The following is a 24,339-nucleotide window of genomic DNA, read 5'->3' as shown; positions in this document are numbered from 1 at the left end:
ATATCTATCTGACTTTCATTTGATGAAAAAGCTTAAATTCATGACTGGCCACTTCACTGTATCAAGCCAAGGATTCATGACAGTTCTTGCTTAAGACCCATTGTTGAAATGCAGAAGAGATTTCTATGTTACTGAATTAATCAAGTAATTGCCTTATTATTATTGAGGGACAATAGGTTGAACTCAGGGGAGCAACATACAAGGTAAGAAGGAGCCCTATCATTGAGTCACATCCCCAGCCTAAATATCATTAATTTTAATGACAAATGACCTTGATCATAGTTTAATGCTATTGTGCTTATAGTTTTGCTTTTCTTTTCTTTTGGTGGGGAGGGACACACTTAGCAACATAGGGTTTACTCCTGGTTCTGCACTCAGGAATCATTTTTGAGGGTGTTGGGGGACCAGATAAGATAACGGGAATGGACCCTGGGGTGGCTGTGTACAAGGCATATGCCCTCCCCATTGTACTATTGCTCCTGGTTTGTTTTATTTTTCTTAAAAAGAGTAGTTCTAGCAATTCAGTTGCTTATGATTCTCATTCTGTCTGAGGGAACCAAATAGAAACCACACAGAAACTTCTTCTGTAGCTGAGAGGATGTCCTCTGATCCATCTTCACATACAGAAGACAATCTGAAATGTCATGCAATAGACTATGCTAGAAAGAGAAGCTTTACTTTAGTTAATTGGATCAAACTGTGCATGCATGTATGGTAGCAAAATAATGCCTCTAAATAGTGTTGTGGCTTTATGTGGAATGCTTCAAATTAAGGTCATTCAGCAATAAAAAGTCTGTCGCAATTTAGGAGATAGAATTTTGTATGGCAGTTCCTGGCTGCCATACATTGAATGCCTTAATTGCTCACAGAATTTTTAAATGCTCTTCACTTGCCTGCCTTTAGAAAAAGTTGATAAAATAATAATAAAAAACACAAACATCTCCATCACAACCAGCCTCCTTCATCCCAGTCAAGCATCTTATTAACACTACTCATTGTAACATTAACATTAATTTAGCACCCTTTTCTGAAATAATTTTGCCATGAGAATTTCCATACTTTTCTCTTCAAATCATACAAAAACTTAGAATGGAGAAAACATTATCTAGTGAGATGAGTTATGTTCAAGACTCTGCTAGCTGAGTTCAAATCCTGTCTATTCCTATCCTTGGAACAGAGTGCAATCATTTTGAGTCTTATCTCTTCAATATTAAACAGTTCTAATAAAACCATTTTTCTGGGAGTACTTTAGCCAGGAACAAAATTAATCATGTGGCCAACTTTCTCCAAACAATTCCCCTCTCTTTTCTTCACTTGTAACAGAATCAGCAAAATATCATCAGAAATCTTCTAAACAGGATAATCTATTTGCTAGCCTTTTCAGCTGAAGATACTGCCATGTTATTTGGTATATACTAGATACAAGAGAAATATTTGTTACATGAGTTTGAGGTTTCTACTTGGAACACAGAGACCAAAGGCCCGAGTGTGAAAAACCAGCATAAAGTATCAGAAATCATGCCATTTTCAGCTTACCCACATCTAGCTGCAAACCTAATGATCACATTTTTGGGAAATAGAATGGCTACTTGAAACAGTACCATTGTGTTTGTGATGTAATGTCTTTTCTCATGTTCTTGTAAAATACCCTCTGACTCTTCAAAATGTTCCTATATATTAGTTTGATTACTATAAGTGTGAACATTTTAGTACATAGGAGACTCAAGACTATATTATTAAAATATGACTTGATCAATAAAAACTTTAGGAGAGACTAGTGAGTGTGTGGCTGCTGCAGATGGAGGTGGCCAAAACCAAGAACAAGAACAAAGGAACCACAGCTTTCGCTAAGAATAAAAGATCGGATTGTAGGTAAGCAAGCAAGGAATAAGATTGGATTGTAGGTAAACAAGCAATGTCAAAGCAAATCATTAGGAACAAAGAATAGGACATGGAATGTCCAGAAGTGTGGACAGAGTTGGGTCACTGAGGGAACAGAGAGTTTCTAAAGCATAGGATAGGTAGTGATAAGTGATAAGTGATAAGTGGCCAAAGATTAAACTTGAACAATCTTTCTGAAGGTCCTGGGTCTGTACCAACAGGACCTGAATATATTTTCTGCTGCGTTCAGAGATTACTACTAGCTCTGTGCTCAGAAATTACTCCTGTCAGGTTTGGGAAACCATAGGGGGTGCTGGAGATTGAATGCAGGTCAACCGCCTGCAATAAAAACACCCACCTGCTGTGCTATCACGCCCATGGATCTGCATTTTTATCCTGGAGGTAAGCAATCAACTCAGGAATATTTCAGAAAAGAAATTCAGACACCGTGGAAACTGGATTTTATTTTCTGTATAGAGAGTACAATTTCCTCCCGAGAAGCTCTTGAAAACATGGATATATTTATTGCTATCTTCTTGCTAACATTTAATCAAAAGCTGCATATTACTTGAAGTCTAAGACTTGTATTAAGTCACGGGGCCCAACACAGAGCTTGGTACATGCTAATCCGTCTTCTAGTCTCCCTCTGAAATCACAGCAGCTGTGTAAACATGAAAGATGAGAGCTCTGGTGAACACTAACACTTCCTCAAGACTCTCCTATGTCTTTGGAAGTCACTCATATATTTCCCCAGAAGTGGCAATTCCCTTTCAGATAGGAGTTTGGTAAATATTTGATGAATGAATACTGACAGTAAAGAAGCCAACTAAGACCATTGTATACAATTCTTCCCAAAATGTGAGTGTGAGGGACTTGTGGCTCATAAAGTCTATTCTGGAGTTCACCAGTAACTTTTATTGAAAGAGAAAAATTAAAGGAAAAAACAAGAAATCTAACAGTAAATACTGCAGTATAAAAAATTTTGCGTCTGCTAGATATATTAATGTATGTGGAAGTGTGTGTCTGAGCAAGTTAAAGAAATGACTTCCTACTCTCAGCATAAGAGCAAAATAGCGAAAAGTACCAGTGTGGGTTCTGAGGCCATGAAAAACATTCCCCCGAGCCTTTTTGGCTAAAATCTTCTTGGATACCCATCAGAGTCTGGGGCATCAAATTGTATCCTGAATTGTTTGCCACAAAGACAAGGACAGAGGAATTTTATACTGTTATGGCTCACTAAAACTCACTGAGCCCATCATTTGAAGGAAAACTTGGTTGCTTTGAATCACCTACCAAGTACTGTGTTCCATAACTCCACACACACCTTTTTAACTAGAAACCCCTTAGATCCACAAAAACAGGTCTGATTTTCAAATTGAGACCAATCTCTATCTTTTGTGTTTACTGCAATCAATCTTCCCTCTGGGCCTCCAGACAAGTTTCTGCCTGCAATCTTAAATCTGGTAACCATAGTAATGAAGCAGCAAGAAGGAACAGTCTTGGGAATGTACTGTAGATAGCTACTCCAACAGAAAAAAAAATCCCACCTCATTCTATACATTATTTTCCATTTTCTTTTTCTAAATTTTTTTGGTGTGAAAGAGTTGCTTACAAGAAGCACTAGTTGAAATGCTGGTAAACAAATGGTTTTAAGGAGAGTGAAAGAAAATAATGACACGTAGATATGATGCAAGATTAAATAAGTCATAATAATAAAGCATGGGTTGCAATGCAATGTAACTTCCTTGACTGTCTTTATGTTAAGCAATGGGAAAGTATCTCCAAATATTTTACAGTGCAATCTGCTGATTTGAAAACAGACACTTCAGTTCATATTCTTCAAAGAAGAACTAGTGTACCAAGACCACTCAGGTTCAAAAGGAAACAGGACTGGCCTCCTAAAATGAAATTTATAATTTTGTACCTGAAGCAATCTTGTTTGTTCTGAACTGTGAAGAACCATGAAGTCGTGGGTTCTTGGACATCTATTTCCTCCAGACATGCCTCATTGCCCCTCTGTACAAACCTCTAGGCTGTGAACTTGTTTCCTCAAAGTTAGTAGGATGGGATTAAGGACCAAACAAACATAGATCCATCTCTATTGATTGCATCCTATGTTCTCGAGTTTACTGATCCCTGCAGAAACAAACCACTTGTCAAACTCTGACAACAGCATTTGTCAACATTTGACAACAGCATTTTCCAACAGCATTCACACATTTCCCTCAGTGCCACACAAAATGAGCAGTGGGTGGCAAGAGAGAAATAAAGTAGTGACTCTTTGGAAGGTTGACCTTATTTCTTGGACCAGACTGTCAAAACTGGATCTAAGGAAGATAGATTCAATCTAGTTTGTCAACCTCAAAAATAGAATCCCTGGCTACCTAATTCTTTACATTATCATTTGGGCGTTATATTTTATGATTATATATTTTATTTCATATATGGTTACTCTATATATTTTTGATTCTTATATTTTATGATTCTATATTTTAAATATTTTATATTAAACTCTTCTTTAAAATTATAACAACAGCCTCAAGGCTGGGGATGTAGCTCAGTGACAGATTGCTTGCTTTGCATGTGTGATGCTACTGGTTGGATCTTTGGCACTGCAAAAATATACCAAAAAACTACAGCAGCTTAAATAATACCCTTAAAATAATGACATATTTTGCAACTTGGAGATAAATCATAGGGAAACACTATTGAGTCAAACTGGTGCTGTTGACGTAAATATAAGAGGTAGATATTTGTGTCTTGAAATGGAATCAAAATGAACTCATAGCTCTTAGAATGCATCTTTCTTGCAATTTGGTCATACCTTCAATGTGCTGTGCCCTCCTGAACTTTGGTTCAGTATTCAATAACCTTGGCAGTATTCATGCATAATAAGACTCCCACGATTAGAGTAGACAAGAATGTTCATCTATCCCCCTAACGTATATGTTAAAATGGTGTCAACATCTTCAAAAAGTGATTAAATACAGGAGTGACTCTAGCAACAAAGAATAAAAAGATACTCATTACCTTTAAAGGAACTATGTTTTGTATTTAGTTACTGGATCATTAAAATTTCATTTGAAATCTGTAAGAATTTTGATTAACAGTCCTGATACAGGCCATAGAAAAGCTCTTTCTATGATTCTGCAGGTTGTATGTTTTTAGAACATTCTCTTACTGCATACATTCAAAGTTCTGTAAGAAAAGAACTATTTCTATTTCTATTTTGCTGAAGGCAAAATCTGAGGCATGTAGTGACTTGATTGGTCCAGTCCCCATACCGGGCAGTGGCAGGGAAATGATGTGAAACCAGCAGTACTAGATCTAGGACTTAAGCTTGTATCTGGACAAAGAACTATTTCCCTATCCGTAGAGATACACAAAATATTCTTATAATAAATTTTCTCATAATTTCTTAAAAGACCCACATTTATTTTAGTCACCATGAATAAGTTTCTAGCCTTTGTATCAAATTCCCTCTGAAATAGAGGAAGATGAAAATATACTAAATCCTAGACAGAAGGCTCAAGTGCCTTTGAACTGTTCCAAAGAGTAGGCTCAATGAGCAAAACGTGGTGGCCCTTACATGTTTTCTATAATGCAAATGTAATGTTTATGTATATATTTCTGTAAGCAGTACATTCCACGGCATTCTTGCAGAAAGAGTGTCACCGAATTCTAGCCTAACATAATTCCTTCCCTAGTTTCTTTTAGTCTGTGCATTTTTTTCCCATACTAGTAGTCACATTTATGTTGGAATTGCTTGTCTGCACTAGGGTTTCCCGACCTCAATCCTACTGACATATTGAGCAATATAATTCATGTATTATTGCGGTAGATTATTGTGAATTAGAAAGATGTTTAACAGCATGCAAATTGCTACTTACTCAATTCCAATAGCACACTCTGCTCTGTTTTGACAACCATAGATGTCTTCTGACATTGTCCAATGTGGCTTGGCAGTTTGTGTAGGTCAGGACATCGTTCTTTTTTGAGAAACACTAGCCTATATGTTCTAGACCCTCTGGACAAATTCCATATGGACTTCAAGGACAGGGTACAGTATTTTAACTGTATTTCTTTCCACTGCTCATATTATGATGCTCAATATATGTTAACTGAAAAAATGGCAACTTACATTAAAATACTGTTTTGAATTCCAAGTCCATAATATCTGTATACTGAAATCTTTCTGCATCGAGTCAGATGAACAGCCACTAAACATACTACCAGAATAATGATTTAGTAGAGAAAATAAAGCTTAAGAAATATGAGCGCAACTGGCAATGAACCATTAGAGGACTAGTCAGAAGATGTGACTTCCTCAGGAAGCTCTGAAAAGCAAGTATTTACAGGGAAATCCGACAAGATACCATATCTAGCCACTAAAGCGGAATCACAAAATGAGAGTGACAGCGAGTCTAGAATAGCACCAAAGCTGCGAAAGTGATCCCTACAGAAAACTCTATATCATGACTTGAGCTTCCATTCCAAATCTCCTATAATCATTTCACTGGCAAACTCTAACCCACCACCATCGAAGAGCGGATTTCTGGGAAATGTAGTTCTTTTCCAGCCATAGTCAATTCCTACAGGAGAGGTGACATGAGGGGATGTGGATATATTCAATCATCCAAGTTAGAAAGCAAATAAATGCTCGAGGTGATTTGTTGTTCTTGCTACTGTAATTGTTTTGCATTTGGCAGCGAATACATCCTCTGATCGCTTGTCCCCTCCAGTTCGCAAGGTGTAGACAGCCTTCGTTTTCACTTGGTTTGCATTGCTAGCAGATGGGAAACGATGTTAATAATTGAACAGCTCATACTCCAGATGGAAGATGTTCACCTTAATGCTTCTTCGAATTTAGTATGTCTTCTGAGCATTCTAGCTAGACCAGAATGGATGGAGACTACTCCATATGAAATACTATCCATATGAAATAATTTTCATATGCAAGGCATTGCTTCTCTCTTGAGGAATAGAAACAGTACAACCATGTTATTGATTTCAAAATGACTCTCTAAGATGATATAGCTCCCCCTAAGTGAAAATATTGATGCTTTATAGATTTTGAGCCCAACGTTAAACATTTATGTTTATGTCACCACTTCCAGTGAAGTAAAAGTGTGAGGCTGTAGAGGAAGTGTGGGACAAAGTAGAATGAAAGAAATATTTCACTTTAGGAAAGTAGGTCAACAGAGATTTGGAAAGTGCATAAATTCAATGAGTGTAGGGCCTTGATGTCTGAAACATTCACTTTCTGAGTTTTTATAGAGCACATTTCCTGACACAAACTTTTTTCAGTCCATGTCAGCAAGGGCTTAAGGGACAACCATAGAAGCTGAGAAGTAAAGTAGAAATTACAAGAACTCAAAGATCTAATATAAATCACGTGTTAACGGGATCCCTCTAGTTGCTGTTTTACAAATAGTTTTTATAGTTTGGCATCATGATCTAGAAGTTAAGAAAGCAGGTAGCTGATCAGATTATTATAATAATTTTTGTACATATGACAATTATGTGGCTCAACCAGCATGTAATATGTAGGGGGAAGTAAAAAGCCACCAGATTATGACTGGAGAATTCACTAACTGGACTAGCTAACCAAGTGTGCTGTGTTGTTCAGAAAGGTATACAGCGATGGAAAGTAATTTAATTGTGACCAAAGGAGCGAGCTGGGCCCCCGGGAGACACCAGGCAATGTCTGCAGATCATTTTTGTTGGCATGTTTCGGGTGGGAATTTTGAGAGAGATAATACTGCCAGAGAGTATGTAGAGACCAGGGACCATGTTAAGCCTCTCCTGATATACACAACATGGCTCCCACAATCAATAATTACCACATCACAGATATAACCAGTGATAAATTTGAACAATCCTAAATAAAATAAAGACCCAACACTATAAAGAAGATGAGTTTGAAAGGAAATGTAGGCATAGCAGAGCCCAACATAGCTCCTATGCTTTCACCAGTTCAAGAATCCCTGCTCATGACACTGCTGACTTCTCTGGCCCTTTGTTGCCCAAATATTTCCCTCCCACATTTTTAAAGGTGATTCTTGTCCTAAGCAAGAGGCCCTACTAAGTTAGTATAACAATAAAACACATAGGGGCCAGAGTGACAGTACAGTGAATAATCACTTGTCTTGAATGCAGCTGACCTATAACCCTGATCCCTATCAGGAGTGATTTCTGAGCACAGAGCCAAGACTAAGCCCTGAGCAATGTTAGGCATGTTTCAGAAACAAAAACAAAATTCCATAACAACATATGTGGCTAATGCAATGATGGATAATTTTGTGTAATGATAGCTAAATGTTACATAGAACCTCAGTGCAGGTACTAAATTGTTTAAAGGTCTCTATGAAGAAAATGTTCTGTGCATTGACTTAAATTTCTACACTTTAAATTCAACTTTACTGACAACTATAGAATTGCAAACATTTTATTTCTTTTACTAACCTCTAATAAATAGCATGTATTTTGACATATATGTCATGCAATACAAATGTTCCTTAGTGTTTTACAAGGACTCATAACTGACAAGGTATAATGCAATAAAATATTTGCAAAATGTATGTAGTGAGGCTGGAGAGATAGCATGAAGGTAAGGCATTTGCCTTGCATGCAGAAGGATGGTGGTTCGAATCCCAGCATTTCATATGGTTCTCTGAGACTGCCAGGAGCGATTTCTGAGTATAGAGCCAGGAGTAACCCCTGAGTGCTGCCAGGTGTGACTCAAAAACCAAAAACCAAAAAGAAAATGTATGTACTGGTTTTTTCATTTACTTAGATTTATTAGTTTGATTTTCTGATTAGATGCATAAATGGAAAAAGTATTTCTGTATTCTGGAGTCTGCTTTATTTATTTTCTTTTCAATAAAGTATGAATTTTTGGTTAGTATCATTAATAAGGTAGACCTATTTTAAAATATTTCCACAGTATCTGGGTTACTTACTAGTTTAACACTGGGTCAACAAATGTGTTTACAATGTAAATCAAAAATATCTCTGTTAATTTAAATTTTATTTTTAGTGTTTGAGACCACATTTGGCAGTGCTCAGGGCTGAGTCTTGGCTCTATGCTCAGGCATCACTTCTGGTAATAGTGAATTCTATGTGGTGGAGGGGATCAAACTGGGCAAGTTTTGGACTCCCGCACTACCACTTCAGCCTATTTTTTAATTGAGGTACAATTAAACAATGACAGTTAACATTATATTCTTATCAGGTATACAGCATAAAAATGTGAAACTTGTACATATTGTAAAATGATCACCTCAATAAGTCTAGATCATATCCGTTACCATATAGCTGCCATATTTTTCTGTGGCAAGAACTTTTAAAACCATTTTTTATTTAGTTAAGGAACCATAGTTTACCAAGTGATTGATAGCTTAGTTTTAGGCATGTCATATTTCAACACCAATCCCACCACAATGTCAACTCCCATCACTAGTATTCCCATACTTCACCATTATCCAATCCCCAGTCTCTCACTACATCCCAAGTCTGGTACCTTGGCAAGAACATTTTAAGATATATGTTTAAGCAACTTTAAAATATACACTAGAGTTGTTAGGCATAGTCAACATTCTGTACTTGAAATCTCCAGGACTTACTCATTTTCTAACTAAAGCTTTCTATGTTCTGGGAATGTTTTTCCCATTTCTCCCATTCCAAGCCCCTCCTCATGAAACTACCATTTTTTTCCTATGTGACTATGAGTTCAAATTTTAAAAACAGTTCAGAGACTACATATCAGTCAAACCATACAGTACTTGTTCATTCTTGACCTGTTTCACTTAGCATAATGTCCTCAAGTTCCTTCCATATATATCTATATCTATATATATATCTATCTATATATATATGAATAGCACACATCATGTATATATAAATCTTATTTATTCATCTGTTGAGTTTTTCCATATCTTGGCTTGTAAATAATGCTTCAATGTACCTGGAAGTGCATAAATATTTTCAAGATCATAATTTCATTTTATTTACAACTAAATACAGAAAAAGAGAGGTCCCCAATATTTAAGAATTAGATCCTATCAATCTGTGCTCTCAGGGTCAAGTTCTCACTGCCCATTTTATAGTAGAAGCTCATTTATCCAATATTACTGCTAAATGGATCAACAGGTAGAGTCCATGTGGTGCCAAATACCCTCCAAAAATACGGCTGAGAACAGAAAAACTTTCAGTGGATCTAAGTAAGAAAAACAGGGTCAGACATATAAAGAGAAATCATTTGCCATTTTACTCTTATTTCTTTGAAACTTTCCTCACTTAAGTTATCAAAAAGTGGATCTCAAAAGCCCTTTACCGTGAATTCATTTTTAGACATTGCCACATAAAAATGCAGTGATCATTTGAAATGGAAATAAGTAATCACCTCAAAGGACAGTCTTGCAAAAACTATTAGAGTAGTTGTTACATTCATTCACAATCTTTACTTGGTTGAATCTTTGTATATGTTCTTTGTAGTTTAGATGATTTTGTCCTAGAATTGTATCCAATATTAATGCCTGTGACTCTATGGAATATATGTTATTGAAATGTTTGAGTATAAATCACTTTCTATAAAACAAATTATGAGTTAGGTAAACTTGAGGTTACTTGATAGATATTGAATTATACTTCTATAAAGTGAAATAATTCCACTAGGAAATAATTTATTGAATATGTATTAGGTACTCCACTCAAAATCTAATTTCATAGATATTGCACACTGGTTTCTCTCTTCTGTGTGGATCAGATATTTGTTTTCAAAAGAAGCACATGTTTGCTTTCATAGCAGAGAATAAATTGATGACTAAATATGATTCTCTGAAATGGTGCTCTTGGAATATCATCAGGTACAAAACTGGTCCCCTGCCTACTGCATCATTATTAAAGTTAAGATATTTCCTTTTAAAAGAGGAATTATGTCCTCTTTGCACATGACACTACTTTTATTTGATAATCTGATTCCTGTAGCAGTGTGAATATCGAAGTCTTAGATGGTGATGCTGTGTCTCATGTGGCTAAGGGAAGGTATTATGAGCTCAAACCAGCTTCCTTAGTGTGCCTTAAAGACTGGTTTCCACCAAGACTGTATTTAAATGAGCATCTTCATTCCTTTTCTTCTGTTTAGATCCAAAAAGTCAATCAGCATTCAACCAAGAACATTAATCCTACATATTCATAAAATGTCTTATCTTACAACATGCCAGGAATCTTAGGTCTGAATGACTAGCTATTGAAAATGTTAATTTTGAAGCTTTGATTACTCGAAGAATCTGTTCTTGTTATCATGCATAAAAATACCTCAAATTGAGTGGCATAAAACAACCAATATCATATGCTCAATAATGTGGAAGGGCAGAGTAGTAATGAATAACCTTTCTCTGCTATGTGGTATCCTGAATTCTCAGCTTGGGGAGATGCAAAGACTGGTTGCTCCTTGGCATATGGGATGCAGAATAAAATCTGTTCACATACAGCTCTGGTTCCTAGGCTAGGAGTACTCTTAAGACTAGAATTGTAAGCCAGAGTGTCTGTCTACATATGGTCTTTTGATGCAACCAACCTTTCCTATGACAGTAGTCCCAGGGTGGTTGGATATTTTATATAATGGCTTAGGACTTCATGAACAGGAGTGCTAGTGAACATACTAGTTGTGTTGTTTTTTATGAACTAGACTTGGATTCCAGCAATATGATTTCCACTACTTTCTAGTAGAGTAAATTGGGAGTTTTCTCAGACTCAAAGGGAGAGGACAAAGACCCAACTGCTTCATAGGAGGCACTTCTAAGTCACGATGAAGAAAACACATGGAAAAGCTCTGTTGTCACAAGTTGTAACAAGTTTAAGGTGCTATGTAATTTCACTTTTCATTGTAACTTACATTCCTCACATTTTCAAAATATATGTATTTCCTCTTCCAAGACTGGCCTCTAATATCAAATATATACAAGGATGGATAAAAATACAGTGTAGGACTGGAGAGATAGCACAGCGGTAGGGCATTTGCCCTGCATGCAGCTGATCTAGGATGAATGGTGGTTTGAATCCCGGCATCCCATATGGTCCTCCGTGCCTGCCAGGAGCGATTTCTGAATAGAGAGCCAGGAGTAACCCCTGAGCGCCTCCAGATGTGGCCCAAAATCAAAACAATAATGAAATGTAAATTTTTGGAGTGTGGATAGATAAAGTAGTACAGGATGCACATGGCCAAAACTGGTTCAATCTCCAGTATCACATATGGTCCAATAACAAGAGTGACCCTCTGAGAACAGATCTAGATATGACCTCTGAGCACCGCTTTGTGTGGACCCCACCAACTCCCCCAATACAAAATATTTGGATCTTTTTGTTTGGGGTATTTTCTGAACAAACAGATAATATATTCATTATAAGGGGCATTATTAGGTGAGATATTAATAATAGGCAAAAAGTAAAATGTAACCCCAAACCCAGACCTTGCCATTAAATTAGAAGATACTCAATTAATGCAACATTTTGAATACAGTTCAGCATGAATACCAGACTTTGTGGTTTATGCTAAAAAAAGTACCTTCCTATTTCTCCAGCAGACAATAATATGAAGATACATACATATATAGGTCATATATGTATATACAGATACTCCTCGCTTAACGACCAAGTTCCATGTCAATGACTTGGTCGTTAAGCGAATTGGTCATCAAGTGAGGAACTGCATGTGCTGTATACAGTAGTACAGTATATGCAAACTACTTGACAATACAGTATTCTGAATAAGTAAAATAACGAGAAAGATCAAACTGAAAACGTCCACTTGTTTTAATTTTCATAGTTGTGTAATATACACACAGTACTGCAAATGTATTACAGAACATAAAGTTAGTAAAGTAGGTACATTAAAGCACCACAAACCATAGTACTGTACCGTAGAGTGTACGAGATGGAAAAAGGACATTTAAAATAAACAACAAAATAAATTCAGGCTATCATTTCAGTCAATGAATCCTTCAAAATCTTCATCTGTGTCATCATCAGAGCTGTTATCAGTAGCTACTGAAGACCAGGTAAGGGACACAATGGAATAGAAATTGAAGTATTGGTAGTGCTTGGTATAACTTTCTAAAAGTATCCACTTAGAGTGGTCTGTTTTGTCTTTTTTTCTTCATATATTTCACAAAAGCACTGTAAAACTTTACTTATTTGTCTTTCCACCTTTGTGAACCTTCAAGAAAACTGTTGAAACCATTTGTTACTTGCTGTAAAGGTTTCAGCTTATACTTCACCGCTGCGTGCTTGCAAAGTCTCAAAGATATTGAGTGCCTTGAATTATTGAAAGGCTCAATGGCATTTTTTTAAATCTGATCATCAAACCAGATAGCCAGTAACTTCTCCATATCATGAATTAGGCTTTTCTGCTGTCTAGTTATTATGGCTTTAAGCCTGTCGATGCTTTCACTGCCTCTTTTACTCTATCTTATTCCTTAATGATTGTTAAAAATGGCTGAATGTGCCAGCTGCAAGTCATGTGCTATCTCATGGACTTTTTTTTGCCACCTTCATAGTCATTTATGATCTTCCTTTTTCTTTGTTTCTTGGCATTTTCTGGTGAAGCCTTGCTTTTCCTTTTTGGAGACATCTGGGGTAAATTACAATACAGAATAAGGTACCCAGATCACACACAACTTAAATGCTTGAAGAAAATCTATATAAACATTTACACTGTACTGTACATACTGTAATGTACTATAACTGTACTGTATATTGTCACACTACTCTGCTGTATTGTGTGGGACTGAGAAAGATCCTGGACTGTATACAGTATGGTTATACTGTATGTACAGTACAGTATAGCTGTTTATAACGTTTTCTCTTTGCATCGCAAAAAAATAATTTACTGCTGAAATGTGAATACTGACCAGGAAAACAGCAGTACCGGACCTCAGAATAGTATACATCAGCCATAAATGGCGTTGAGACTTAGAGGTCTTAGTCCATTTAGTGCCAAATGATTATCATTTCTTTTTTAGGTAGAAAGTCCAGAACCTGTGCTGCTCAGCGACTACTCCTGGCTCTGTGCTCATAGTTCACCTCTGGCAGTACTTGGGAGTCTTTATGTGTTATCAGAAATTGGACTGGGGTCAGCCCAATGCAAGGCCTTTACCTAAACTTCTGGACTATCTCTCCAGCCCAGTTTATAATTTAAAAATATTGGAGATTATTTTGGAGCAAATTAGAGACTCACTTTACTAGATAAATGATATGCTGGTAAATATGTCCACAATGAGTCCTTCTGTACCTCAGACTCACACTGCAGCTGTGATGGTTCAATCTATAGATCCTAGATGTTGGTTGTTTAAAAGGGAAGATAACAGAGCCATGCCAATTTTTGTTTTATTCTTCCTAGACCTGCTGTCTCTCTAAAACAAACTAGGAGACACTGCTTTATTTTTGTGTATGTGTGTGACATTAAATATTTCTATTTAAGAGATGTAAAAGGAATTAAAGAAATAGACAATACATTGCAGGTTGCGATGTAGGCAATGAAGAATTCACAGACACTGCTTCAGATTTTCCCCAGATTTGAGCAGCCTCATACTGTCTCATCTGAAAATTAATTTTGCCTCCAAAAACTGTTCTTATTTCAGGACCTTATATGGGATTGACCAAGCATTTTCCTCTCACCAAGTAGTCTTGGGACTTTGCCTTATGAGCTCGCCTCGTGGTCCAATTATTTTTACTTTATTTAAAGAACATGCATCATGTAATTGATATAGATGGCCATAATACATAAGTGAGAACAAATTTATTTCAATAAAAACATAGAAAAAATAAAAAAGAGGTAAGAGTAGAAAGAAAAATTTTAAAAAGTACATGAAAAATCAAATTTATGACATTTATTGTATCATTCATTGGCAGAAGAATTAGTAAGCTCTTATTGGTAGCTAACCATTCTATTATTTCATTTGTTTCCAAACACTAAATTACCTCAGGTACACATTGACCTTGTTGTGTTTCTATGGGGATGATGTCATTAAATGAATTCACTCTCACACTGTCCAGGAATTCAAAGCACTATTACTGATACTGCAGATTTTGTTGGGCATGTTCTCAGTTGCTAGGTCTCCTGGAAGTAGAAGAATGTGCCTGGGGGATGGGGCCGGTGTGGAAAAGGCACCAACGATAGAAATAGAATTGGAGCCATTTTTAGCAAGTGCAGTCTCTATTTGACAAAAGGAAGCATGCAGATGAGAAAGAATTGAGAATCACTTTTCTTTCTCTTGCCTTACCCCCATGTCACTAGACACTGTGGATATATAGGTGCACAGGCCAGTCATAAGGGGCCCTGATAGACAATCCAAAGATTCAAACGCATAAATCTTGTTCTGGAATAATAGTATACTTCTACCCTCATACTTTTTTTATAGTCAAATTGAATGTACTTCTTGCTGAACTTACATATAAGTATTTTATTTTCAGAAAAATGTTACTCTACATGGATACAAATCTTGTACTTTAAATAAAATCCTGAACTATTCTTAATGCAATATCTAAAATGAACTGCGCAGCATTTTGAGTAATTGGTTAACTGGACTTATTCAATTAAAAGTTATATATTAAAATCTATGCCTCTTAAATTTGGTGATGCTATTAGAATTAGGGAATGAGCAGATGCCAAGTATGTCCTTTTAATTATTATTCAACTATGTTTGTTATAATCTCTTTCTATATGTTTCAATGTTCTTAATATAAAATGTCTCATAAAATTAATTTTAAAGCTACCCTCATACTTTTAACCTCAGCATCAGAATGAAGCTTCATAATATGGATTCATATAGCAAAGTGGTAGGATACAAAATTAACACGCAAAAATCAATGACCTCCTTGTACACCAATAATGATAGAGAAGAAATGGACATTAAAAACATTCCCATTCACATTAGTTTCACACAAACTCAAATATCTTAGTGTCAACTTGACTAAAGAGGTGAAGGGCCTATACAAAGAAAACTATAAAACCCTGCTTCAAGAAATAAAAGAGGACACACGAATATGGAGACACATACCCGGCTCATAGATTGGTAGGATTAACATCATTAAAATGGCAACACTTACCAAAACATTGTACAGATTTAATGCAATCCCTCTAAAGATATTCATGACATTCTTCAAAGAAGTGGAACAAACACTCCTGAAATATGAAATGATTTTAAATGGCCATGTTTGAGAGAAACTAAGAGTCTTAAAAAGAATTTTGAGCATGTTAGCTAATGATAGAGTTTCAGCATGATGTGGCTTTAGTCTTTTGGTAGCTTGTAAACAACATTGAGTAAGACAGATTGCTAGTTATGCATCAGCATGTGACCAAGTTGATACCTCTGAGTAAAGTATTTCCTCTAAGTTCCACAACAGCCCATGTTTCAATGTGAGTGTATCAGAAACACTTCAACCATATACTAGCATATGCTCAAAAAATACTGGTCGAATATATGAATCCATGAAGGGCAGACACTCAAGAAATGGATACCAGAAGGTCCTTCTTTGATCAATAATGATGAAATATTTCACTAAGAAAGAGATGATACGTGATAGGCTTTTCTTTTGGTAAAATTACTTTTCACTATCTGCCCCACATGATAATATGTGAGGTATAATTCATTCACCAAATGTCATTAAACATCAAGAAGTTCTTTTTGGCTTACTGTATTTCAATTTTGTCTGCAAAATTCAATCAGATTCTTCATCCATAATCTTAAATGGAAGTCATAGAGGGTTTTATTATGGGAAGAAGCATAAAATTCAAATACTTCTAAAGTATTTGGAATAAGAAAATTTGCAAATCATACAGACTTGGATTTTAGTCTCAGCTTCAACATTTATTAGCTTTGCTTTTCGATGTCTAAGAGATTGAGGAAATTAGATTTTCATTTTTCTGAGAAAGTACATAGTTTTCGGGACCAATTTATAGATAGGAACAAGTGGTTTTTGTGCATATTATAAGCTCATAATAAATAAACAAAGCATACCTATTTATTATTCTTATCTATATCCAAGTCCCCTTGACATAGATGGAACTAGAGGATGTCATGCTAAGTGAAGTCAATCAGAAGGAAAGGGACAGATAGAGAATGATTTCTCTCATAAATGGGACTTAAAAGCTATACAGCAAGGTATCATCAGACCCAAGGCAACACACTGAGAAAACTGATCTATACAACAGAACTAAGAGTGGAGACTTGAAAGGGAGTGACACTGGGGAACTTTAAGGAAGGAGTTCAGCAAACAGATGTTGGGTGTAATATTGAAATTAAGTACGTAGAAAACCACCATTAACAAAATTATAAATCACAGTCCCTAAATTTAAAAAATGTTAAAAATGTAAAAGAAAAAAGACCAGGTTTGCATGTTAGAAATTGAAGTTCCAGGAATTTTAGAGAATTTCTCAAGGCCATCCCTCTCTTCCCAGTTCAGATGAGTATAGAGAACATTAAATATAAACCAAGCCCTCCTTTGCTCAGGGGATTTTCTTGTGGACATCTTCTGTTTCTAGACTCATACTGCTGGGTAAGGAGGGATGGATAGTAACCTGTGTCCTTGCATTGATTGAGTCTTACTACAACTTTAATCCAAATTGCACAATTTTCTTTCCAACAGAAGGGAGCTTAAAACCATCAAATTTTAGGGAACCTTTATTTACTCCTCTCTGAAAACATAAAATAATAATTGACCCTAGCCCAGAGACTAGCTCAAATCATTCATTTTATAATTATGTTTTGTTATTTATAATTATGTTTCATTTAGGCTTAATTATGATAAAAACAATTGTATAAAACAAACAATTCACTCTTATCCAACTATAGCAAACTTTAAGTCCAATTTCACTTCTGGGTAAGAGTTATTCCAAGCACGATTTTATTATGTAAAAATAATAATAAGATAATAAATGTCAAAGAAAGTGCAGAAGGCCCTGGCAGTGCTTTATAGAACAGACTGGAATTATGGAGATTTTTTTTTATCAAAGTGGGATATAGAAGATTCGTATATTGAAACAATTGATGATTCATTTTCTGTGGGAACTTTATTAGTGAATAACAAAACAGAGTGAGCTAAGTGTTTACTGCTCAAAGTTACTGAAGATGCTGGGTCAGCTGCACTAATTAACTAAAGGGTGTCTTGGCTAATTAGGAGAAATGGAAAATATAAGCCTAAAATTCTTTCCTAACTGAAAGGACCTGCCTGAATCTGTGATTATCTTCAAATAAGCTGCACATTCAGGTTTCTTTTTATCTTTAGTTTACCCACGACTCAATTTCTGTTCCATTTTGCCTTCATAAATAATCTTGCCATATTACCATAATATTTTATCCTGAACCTGCTATAAAGGCAATTATTCACTAATTATAACACAAAACTTTGAATTGACTGCAATTATGTTTTCTGAATTGAAACCATATACTTTGATGTGGATAATTTGAGGATCTTAACTTTAATGGCAGTGAATGAATCATAATGGTAAACAAGAAAACCCTTAAACAAGCATTCATATTGGTTACCTATGTGAAAGTAATGGATAATTTTGATGAGAGATTTATTTTTGTGATGGAGAATTTTTAATAATTCATTTAATTAGCTCAGAAACTTAATTTGAAGAGCAATTGAATAAATGAGGAAAATGTTTTCAGGCATAAAGAAACGGTCTTAAAATTCCCTTTAGTTTAATTGTCAACAAATATTTATTAAGTACCCATAGTTTACATGGCAATTAATAATCTAACCTGACCTCATTCTACCTCTCATAGGTAATTAAAAGAGCTAATCTCTTTACTGGACACTCATTGATTGAAAAGCTAGAACTGAAAAGCTAGAACTGAACTGTATGAGTCAATATGAAAAGGAACACAAACCTGTGTATTTAGTTTTTCTTTTGTTTATGTATTAAAATAAGGCCATATGTTCACTAACCTTTCTATTTCTTCAGAGCCCCAGGAATTTAAAAGGTTCTTATCTCACTTAAGCATGAGTTTATAAATGTCTATAAAGGGGAAACAGCAATTTGCAAGATTCTACAGATATGGAAAGAAACAATAGCACAGTAAAGTTAGGCAGATAAGGGACAGTGCATTTTGAGGAATCAATTCCATTTAGTTTAGACTTAATTACACTCTAAATTCGGCATGTTAAAGATGAACATTACAACTCTTCTAGATCATTGCTTTTTCTTTTTTTTTAAATTTTTATTGTGGTCAAAGTGAATTACAATTCTTTCGCAGTAATATTTGAGGCACATAGTGACAATGAATGAGGGGCATTCCCACCACCAGTGTTATCCTCCCTCCACCCCAGTTCCCAGCATGCATCTCACATCTCCCTCCTTTACCTCTGTAATGCTAGTGCAACTGTTCCCCCCTTGTACAGCTTGTTGTAGATTGGGTATTGATTCTGATGTCCTTGACTTTGGATTTGGTATTCATGTCTTTTTTATTTCCACCAAATGAACATTAGACTGTCAATAGACCATTGCTTTTTCAACCATTGACATTAATGTCACAGGTTTTTTGTTGTTTTTTTTTTAATACAGATTTTCAGTTATAATTCTCAGGAATTCAATCATTCAATTGATCAGGGAGGGACTACCTGTAAAAGTAGTTCAGTAGTTAAAGCTGAAACTCACAAGCTTGATATCCGGGGACTATAAAAGAATAAATATCTTGCATAACATCAACACAGCTTATAACCTTTGGAGCTGGGCCCAGAGAACAAATATCCAAAGTCCACATCTATTTATCTCTATGCTAAAGCAACTGGCATTTACATCTCTCACACACTGATTGAGAGCTGATTAGAAGTTTGTAATAGTCAATATATCCAGGACTACCTATCATTCACATAACCTGTGTGCTTCCTTAGTTGTTAAGTATTCAATAAGTCCCCCATAGACACTTCTATAGTAAATACACATGTTTATTCCATACACTTAAATATTAGACAACTATTTGAAACATTTGCATCCATTAAATATGTTCATTTTAGGGCACAGTAAACATATTTAATATTGAGTATTCACCCAAATTAAGCTTTCACTTTGGAATGTGTATCATATGCATGTACATATACGGAAGTACTCCATGTATGGCTCCATTTTTTCAACTTTATAAGAGAATGCATTTAGGTTCATCTCTTCCATGGGGATTTAGGTTCATCTCTTTCATAGTTGCCTAAAAATCTCTGGGCAGTTAGAAACCATGTCCAACTTCATCAAACATCTCTCTAGCATAGTAATACTTGGCATAAACTCAACTCACTATTGAATGAAAAGGGCTTCATTACATTTTTAAAGTAATGAGGCAGGGTGTATGTGCTAACTTGTATAGGACATGCCTGGGTAAATAAAAATACTGGTGAGATCATTTTATTAAGAAAAAATGTGAAGTCACTTTATTTTGAGAGCTTTGGCTTAATATTCCTGACACATGTGGATGAAGTGAAAGTTATATTTTTTTTTAATTTTTTTTTTTGGTTTCTGGGTCACACCCGGCAGTGCTCAGGGGTTACTCCTGGCTCTATGCTCAGAAATGGCTCCTGGCAGGCACGGGGGACCATTGGGGGTGCCGGGATTTGAACCACCATCTTTCTGCATGCAAGGCAAAAGCTTTACTTTTATGCTATCTCTCTGGCCCCCTGAAAGTTATACTTAATATACATTGTTGGTAGTATTTGATGTAGACATTAATATAAATTACTAATGCTGGTTTCTAGCTTGATCTCCCCAGAGATCTATCAATATACCCAAAGGTCAGATAGAGTGTTTGATTCAAAATAGCCATGTTGATCTGCTTAAAATGCCCTGAATCCTTAGTTTGCAATGCAATATATAGCCATGTTTGGAGTTGCCATCTGCCATCTGCAGAGAACTTGTTTGGAGAAGGTAATTCCTATAAACAAAAAGCCTTGTGGACACTGTTAGACTCTCTTTATTTGCAGGCTACATGTACCTTCCAGAGAGGAAAATAAGTATCTAAGTATTAATCTAACCAGCTGAGCCATATTCAAATTGATCTGTTCTTCTTTCCAGGTTCTATATTAGGTCCTTTAAGCACATAGATGATAGTCTACCTCTGCTGAAGCATTTGCATTTCTTTAAAGCACATTTTTAAAATTAAGGCACCATGATTTATAGAAATATTCATAACAGAATTTAAGGCATGCAATGATCCAACACCAATCCCACAAGTGATAGGAATCTCCTTGGGGTTTAGTTATCATGATCACAGTGCTATTGGTTCTGTATTTAAAGCAATTTTTTGTAGGATAAAGTATAATTAACCACTTGATTATCACTTACTTTTCTTACTATACAGACTCTCCTTCTGACCTTATGAAACTCATTTCTAAGACAAAATGGTTTGCCCCAGTATGTTTTTTGGCTTACACTTGAGCTCTCATTCATATGTATATTAAATGTCCATCTTTCAAGGCATCTTTTTTACATGGTCAGAAACACTACTAACAGCAAGAACCATTGATGAAATTAAATTAATATCAAGTTTTCTTGTCTTGGGGGAAGTATAATCAGACATTATTATCTGGTAAGATGAAGAATGTAGCCCTTCAAATGAGTTGTATAATATCATGGGAGGCAATAATCTAGTTAAGGAAGATGATCCAATCAATGACTATTTAAAACTGAGTTTTCATGCAATATGTCATCTCAGTTGCACCTTTTCAATCAGACCATTTTGCCTCAACATGCCAGACAAAGAACCCATATTTCTCAGCCAAACCTACACTGTTTTCCAAGAAATAAAAATATTTTTTAGTTTTTTATTTAAAATTCATGTAAAAATAATGAAAGCAAAGTATCAATGGCATGAGCTCAAATGCTACATGGTTAAATATAGCAGGGAATTAAAACTAATCAGGAAATTATTGTTAAAGATTGATAGCACAATGGTAAGGCATTTATCTTGCACGTGGCCAACCCAGATTCGACCCCAAGCATCCCATATGGTCCCCTGAGAATAACCATGAATGACACCAGAGAACAGCCAGAAGTATCCTCTAAGCACCACCAAGTGTGGCTCCCTCCAAAATATTGGTACCAGTAAAATTAGTGATGGTAAGGATTTTCCCACCAAATAATGAATATTCAATATCTGCTTTAGAATTGAGATGAGCAAAAGGGCTGGAGAGGAATCAGAGCATAAGTTAATCAAGATTTAACTGTAATATTAAAGCCAATGTTAATGTAAAAAATAACCTGAACTGTGAATGGACCAAAATCCTTGAGTACCCAGCAGGAATTCAGTAATGGCTTTGTTGAATTAAAGAATGAGCAAGTGGAGCTGGAGCAGTGGCGAAAGCAGTAGGGCGTTTGCCTTGCACTCGCTAACCTAGGAGGGACCACGGTTCCATCTCCCGGCGTCCCATATGGTCCTCCAAGCCAGGAGTGATTTCTGAGCGCATGGCCAGGTGTAACTGCTGAGCATCACCGGGTGTGGCCCAAAAAAAGAAAGAAAGAATGAGCAAGGAAGCATCAGGATACTTCCCCCGAGCCAGTCCCTAATACTGCTCTGATATCAACTTGCCCAGGGTAGTTCATAGGATATCCTGGCGATGTGAAAAAACAACTTGATCTAAGGGCAGGTTGCCCTACCTCATTACCTAATGGTGAGATGAAATAAAAAGACACGCCATCCTTTGATCTGTGCAAAAACCAAGGTCACTAAACACAGAAGACTGACTACAACTGTGACTGAGCAGAACATCTGGAACCATAAAGACTTCATCCTAGACTTTGTTGTAGAATCTGTAAAAACTAAGATCTCTAAATACACAGGACTAACTTTGACAACTGCAACCGAGCAGAACATTTACTGGCACCATAAAGAAAGGCCTTGGGGTAAGACAATGAACTTGTCTAGAGCCTGTAGTTGGTCTCATGACAGTATGCTTTAATGGTGGAGACATCCTGTATCTCTTAGGCCAAGGGAATTTTCTTTCTAATTTCCCCAATGCTTATTGTGCCTATGGAAAAAGAAACTTGCCACACTAACCCCCCTTTTTTCTCTTTTTTATTCATTTTTTTTCTTCTTTTAAATTTATATTTATAGTTTCTAGACAGGGGCTCCTGCCCACTTTTTTTTCTTTTTTCTTTTTTTAACAGAACCATAGAATATGAATCATCTTGTTCTCATATTTCTGTCTTTCTACAAATTGAGAAAAAAATGTGGATGGTACCAGGGACAAATCAGTCTCATGAGCATTGAGTGGAAATTAAAAAATGGTCAGACCTAAATTCCCAACCCAAAATCAACGACAATAGAATCAAGAGATCCAAACTACAAACAGCTATACACAAAAGGGACCTGTTTATACAAGCAGTCCAGGGAGCTAAGGGTCGAGGTATGCAATGCATAATGGGAACAGGGATGGAGGGAGGTCAACACTTGTGGTAGGAATTGTCCTAATTCACTGTCACTATGTACCTTAAATATAACTGTGAAAGACTTATCATTCACATTGGTCTATAATAAAATTATATTAAAAAGAATGAGCAAGGAAATGAATGAATGGCTCTATTCACAGATTCCAAGTATAATATAAGTTTTAGAGACATGGTTTTAAAATGATCACTAAAAGGTAGGAATAAATAAACTAGATTTTGGGAAAGTCAGTACTGACTAAAATATAGATATTTCTGTGTGTTAATTGATTACAAATGTCATGATTCTTCCTAGTAATTTCTCAGTCTGAAAAGTCAGGAACTCTATCTGTTCCATGAATAATTAAGTTGAACTCAAAAGAGAGCTCTGCATTCCAGAGGTCACTCACATGCTCAGTTAACTGTGGTTTATTCATGTCCTCCTGAAGCATGTTCTATCATATTTGACTAACAACCAATTTCTGCTTCCTCTATCTTTAATTGCCCAGGAAGAAGATGCTACTCGGGAAAGTCGCTTTAATTTCAGTGGTTATGGGATGGGTCACTGCCTCCAAGTGAAGGATGGAGCCTCTGTCAAGACCGCACCTGTCAACCCTGTCCCACAACCCCCCAGAGATGCAGATGCCATCAAGAAGAAGTTTGTGGATCGAGCAAAAAGGATTGACACAATATCGCGAGCTGCCTTCCCACTGGCCTTCCTCATCTTCAACATCTTTTACTGGATCACGTACAAGATCATTCGGCATGAAGATGTTCACAAGAAATAGATGTGCTCTGCAGACCCCAGGACCTTCTTGCCTAAATGTTGTGCTTGTAAATACACAGTGAAATTGTGTTTATATCACTTTGGCAGCAGAGAAGATAGGGGGTGGGAGGGAGGGAGAATTATATGGGAGGGTTTCCTGGCACCTCTGTGAACCCAGCTAAGTTCTTCAGGCAATGAAGGATAGCATTTGCTCAATATTAAGGGGCTACAAAATCACATGAGCATCACTCCTTCCATAGTCTCTAGCATTCTCCTT

At 36.1% G+C, this 24,339-nt stretch overlaps 1 protein-coding gene across 1 annotated transcript in view; it reads left to right on the top strand.

Moving 5' to 3' along the window:
• GLRA2 (glycine receptor alpha 2) overlaps positions 1-24,116 on the top strand; it is a 206,228-nt gene extending 182,112 nt beyond the window's left edge. The window contains exon 10 of the mRNA XM_049767094.1: positions 23,806-24,116. Coding sequence (XP_049623051.1) covers positions 23,806-24,084 — 279 coding nt within the window. The 3' untranslated portion in view covers positions 24,085-24,116. The remainder of the gene's footprint in view (positions 1-23,805) is intronic.
• Positions 24,117-24,339: the final 223 nt, after the last annotated feature.

The sequence above is a fragment of the Suncus etruscus genome, chromosome X (genome assembly GCF_024139225.1).
Source record: "Suncus etruscus isolate mSunEtr1 chromosome X, mSunEtr1.pri.cur, whole genome shotgun sequence".
NCBI lineage: Eukaryota > Metazoa > Chordata > Mammalia > Eulipotyphla > Soricidae > Suncus > Suncus etruscus.
The sequence above is the reverse complement of the archived record's forward strand: the minus strand, read 5'-3'. Positions and strand labels throughout refer to the sequence as shown.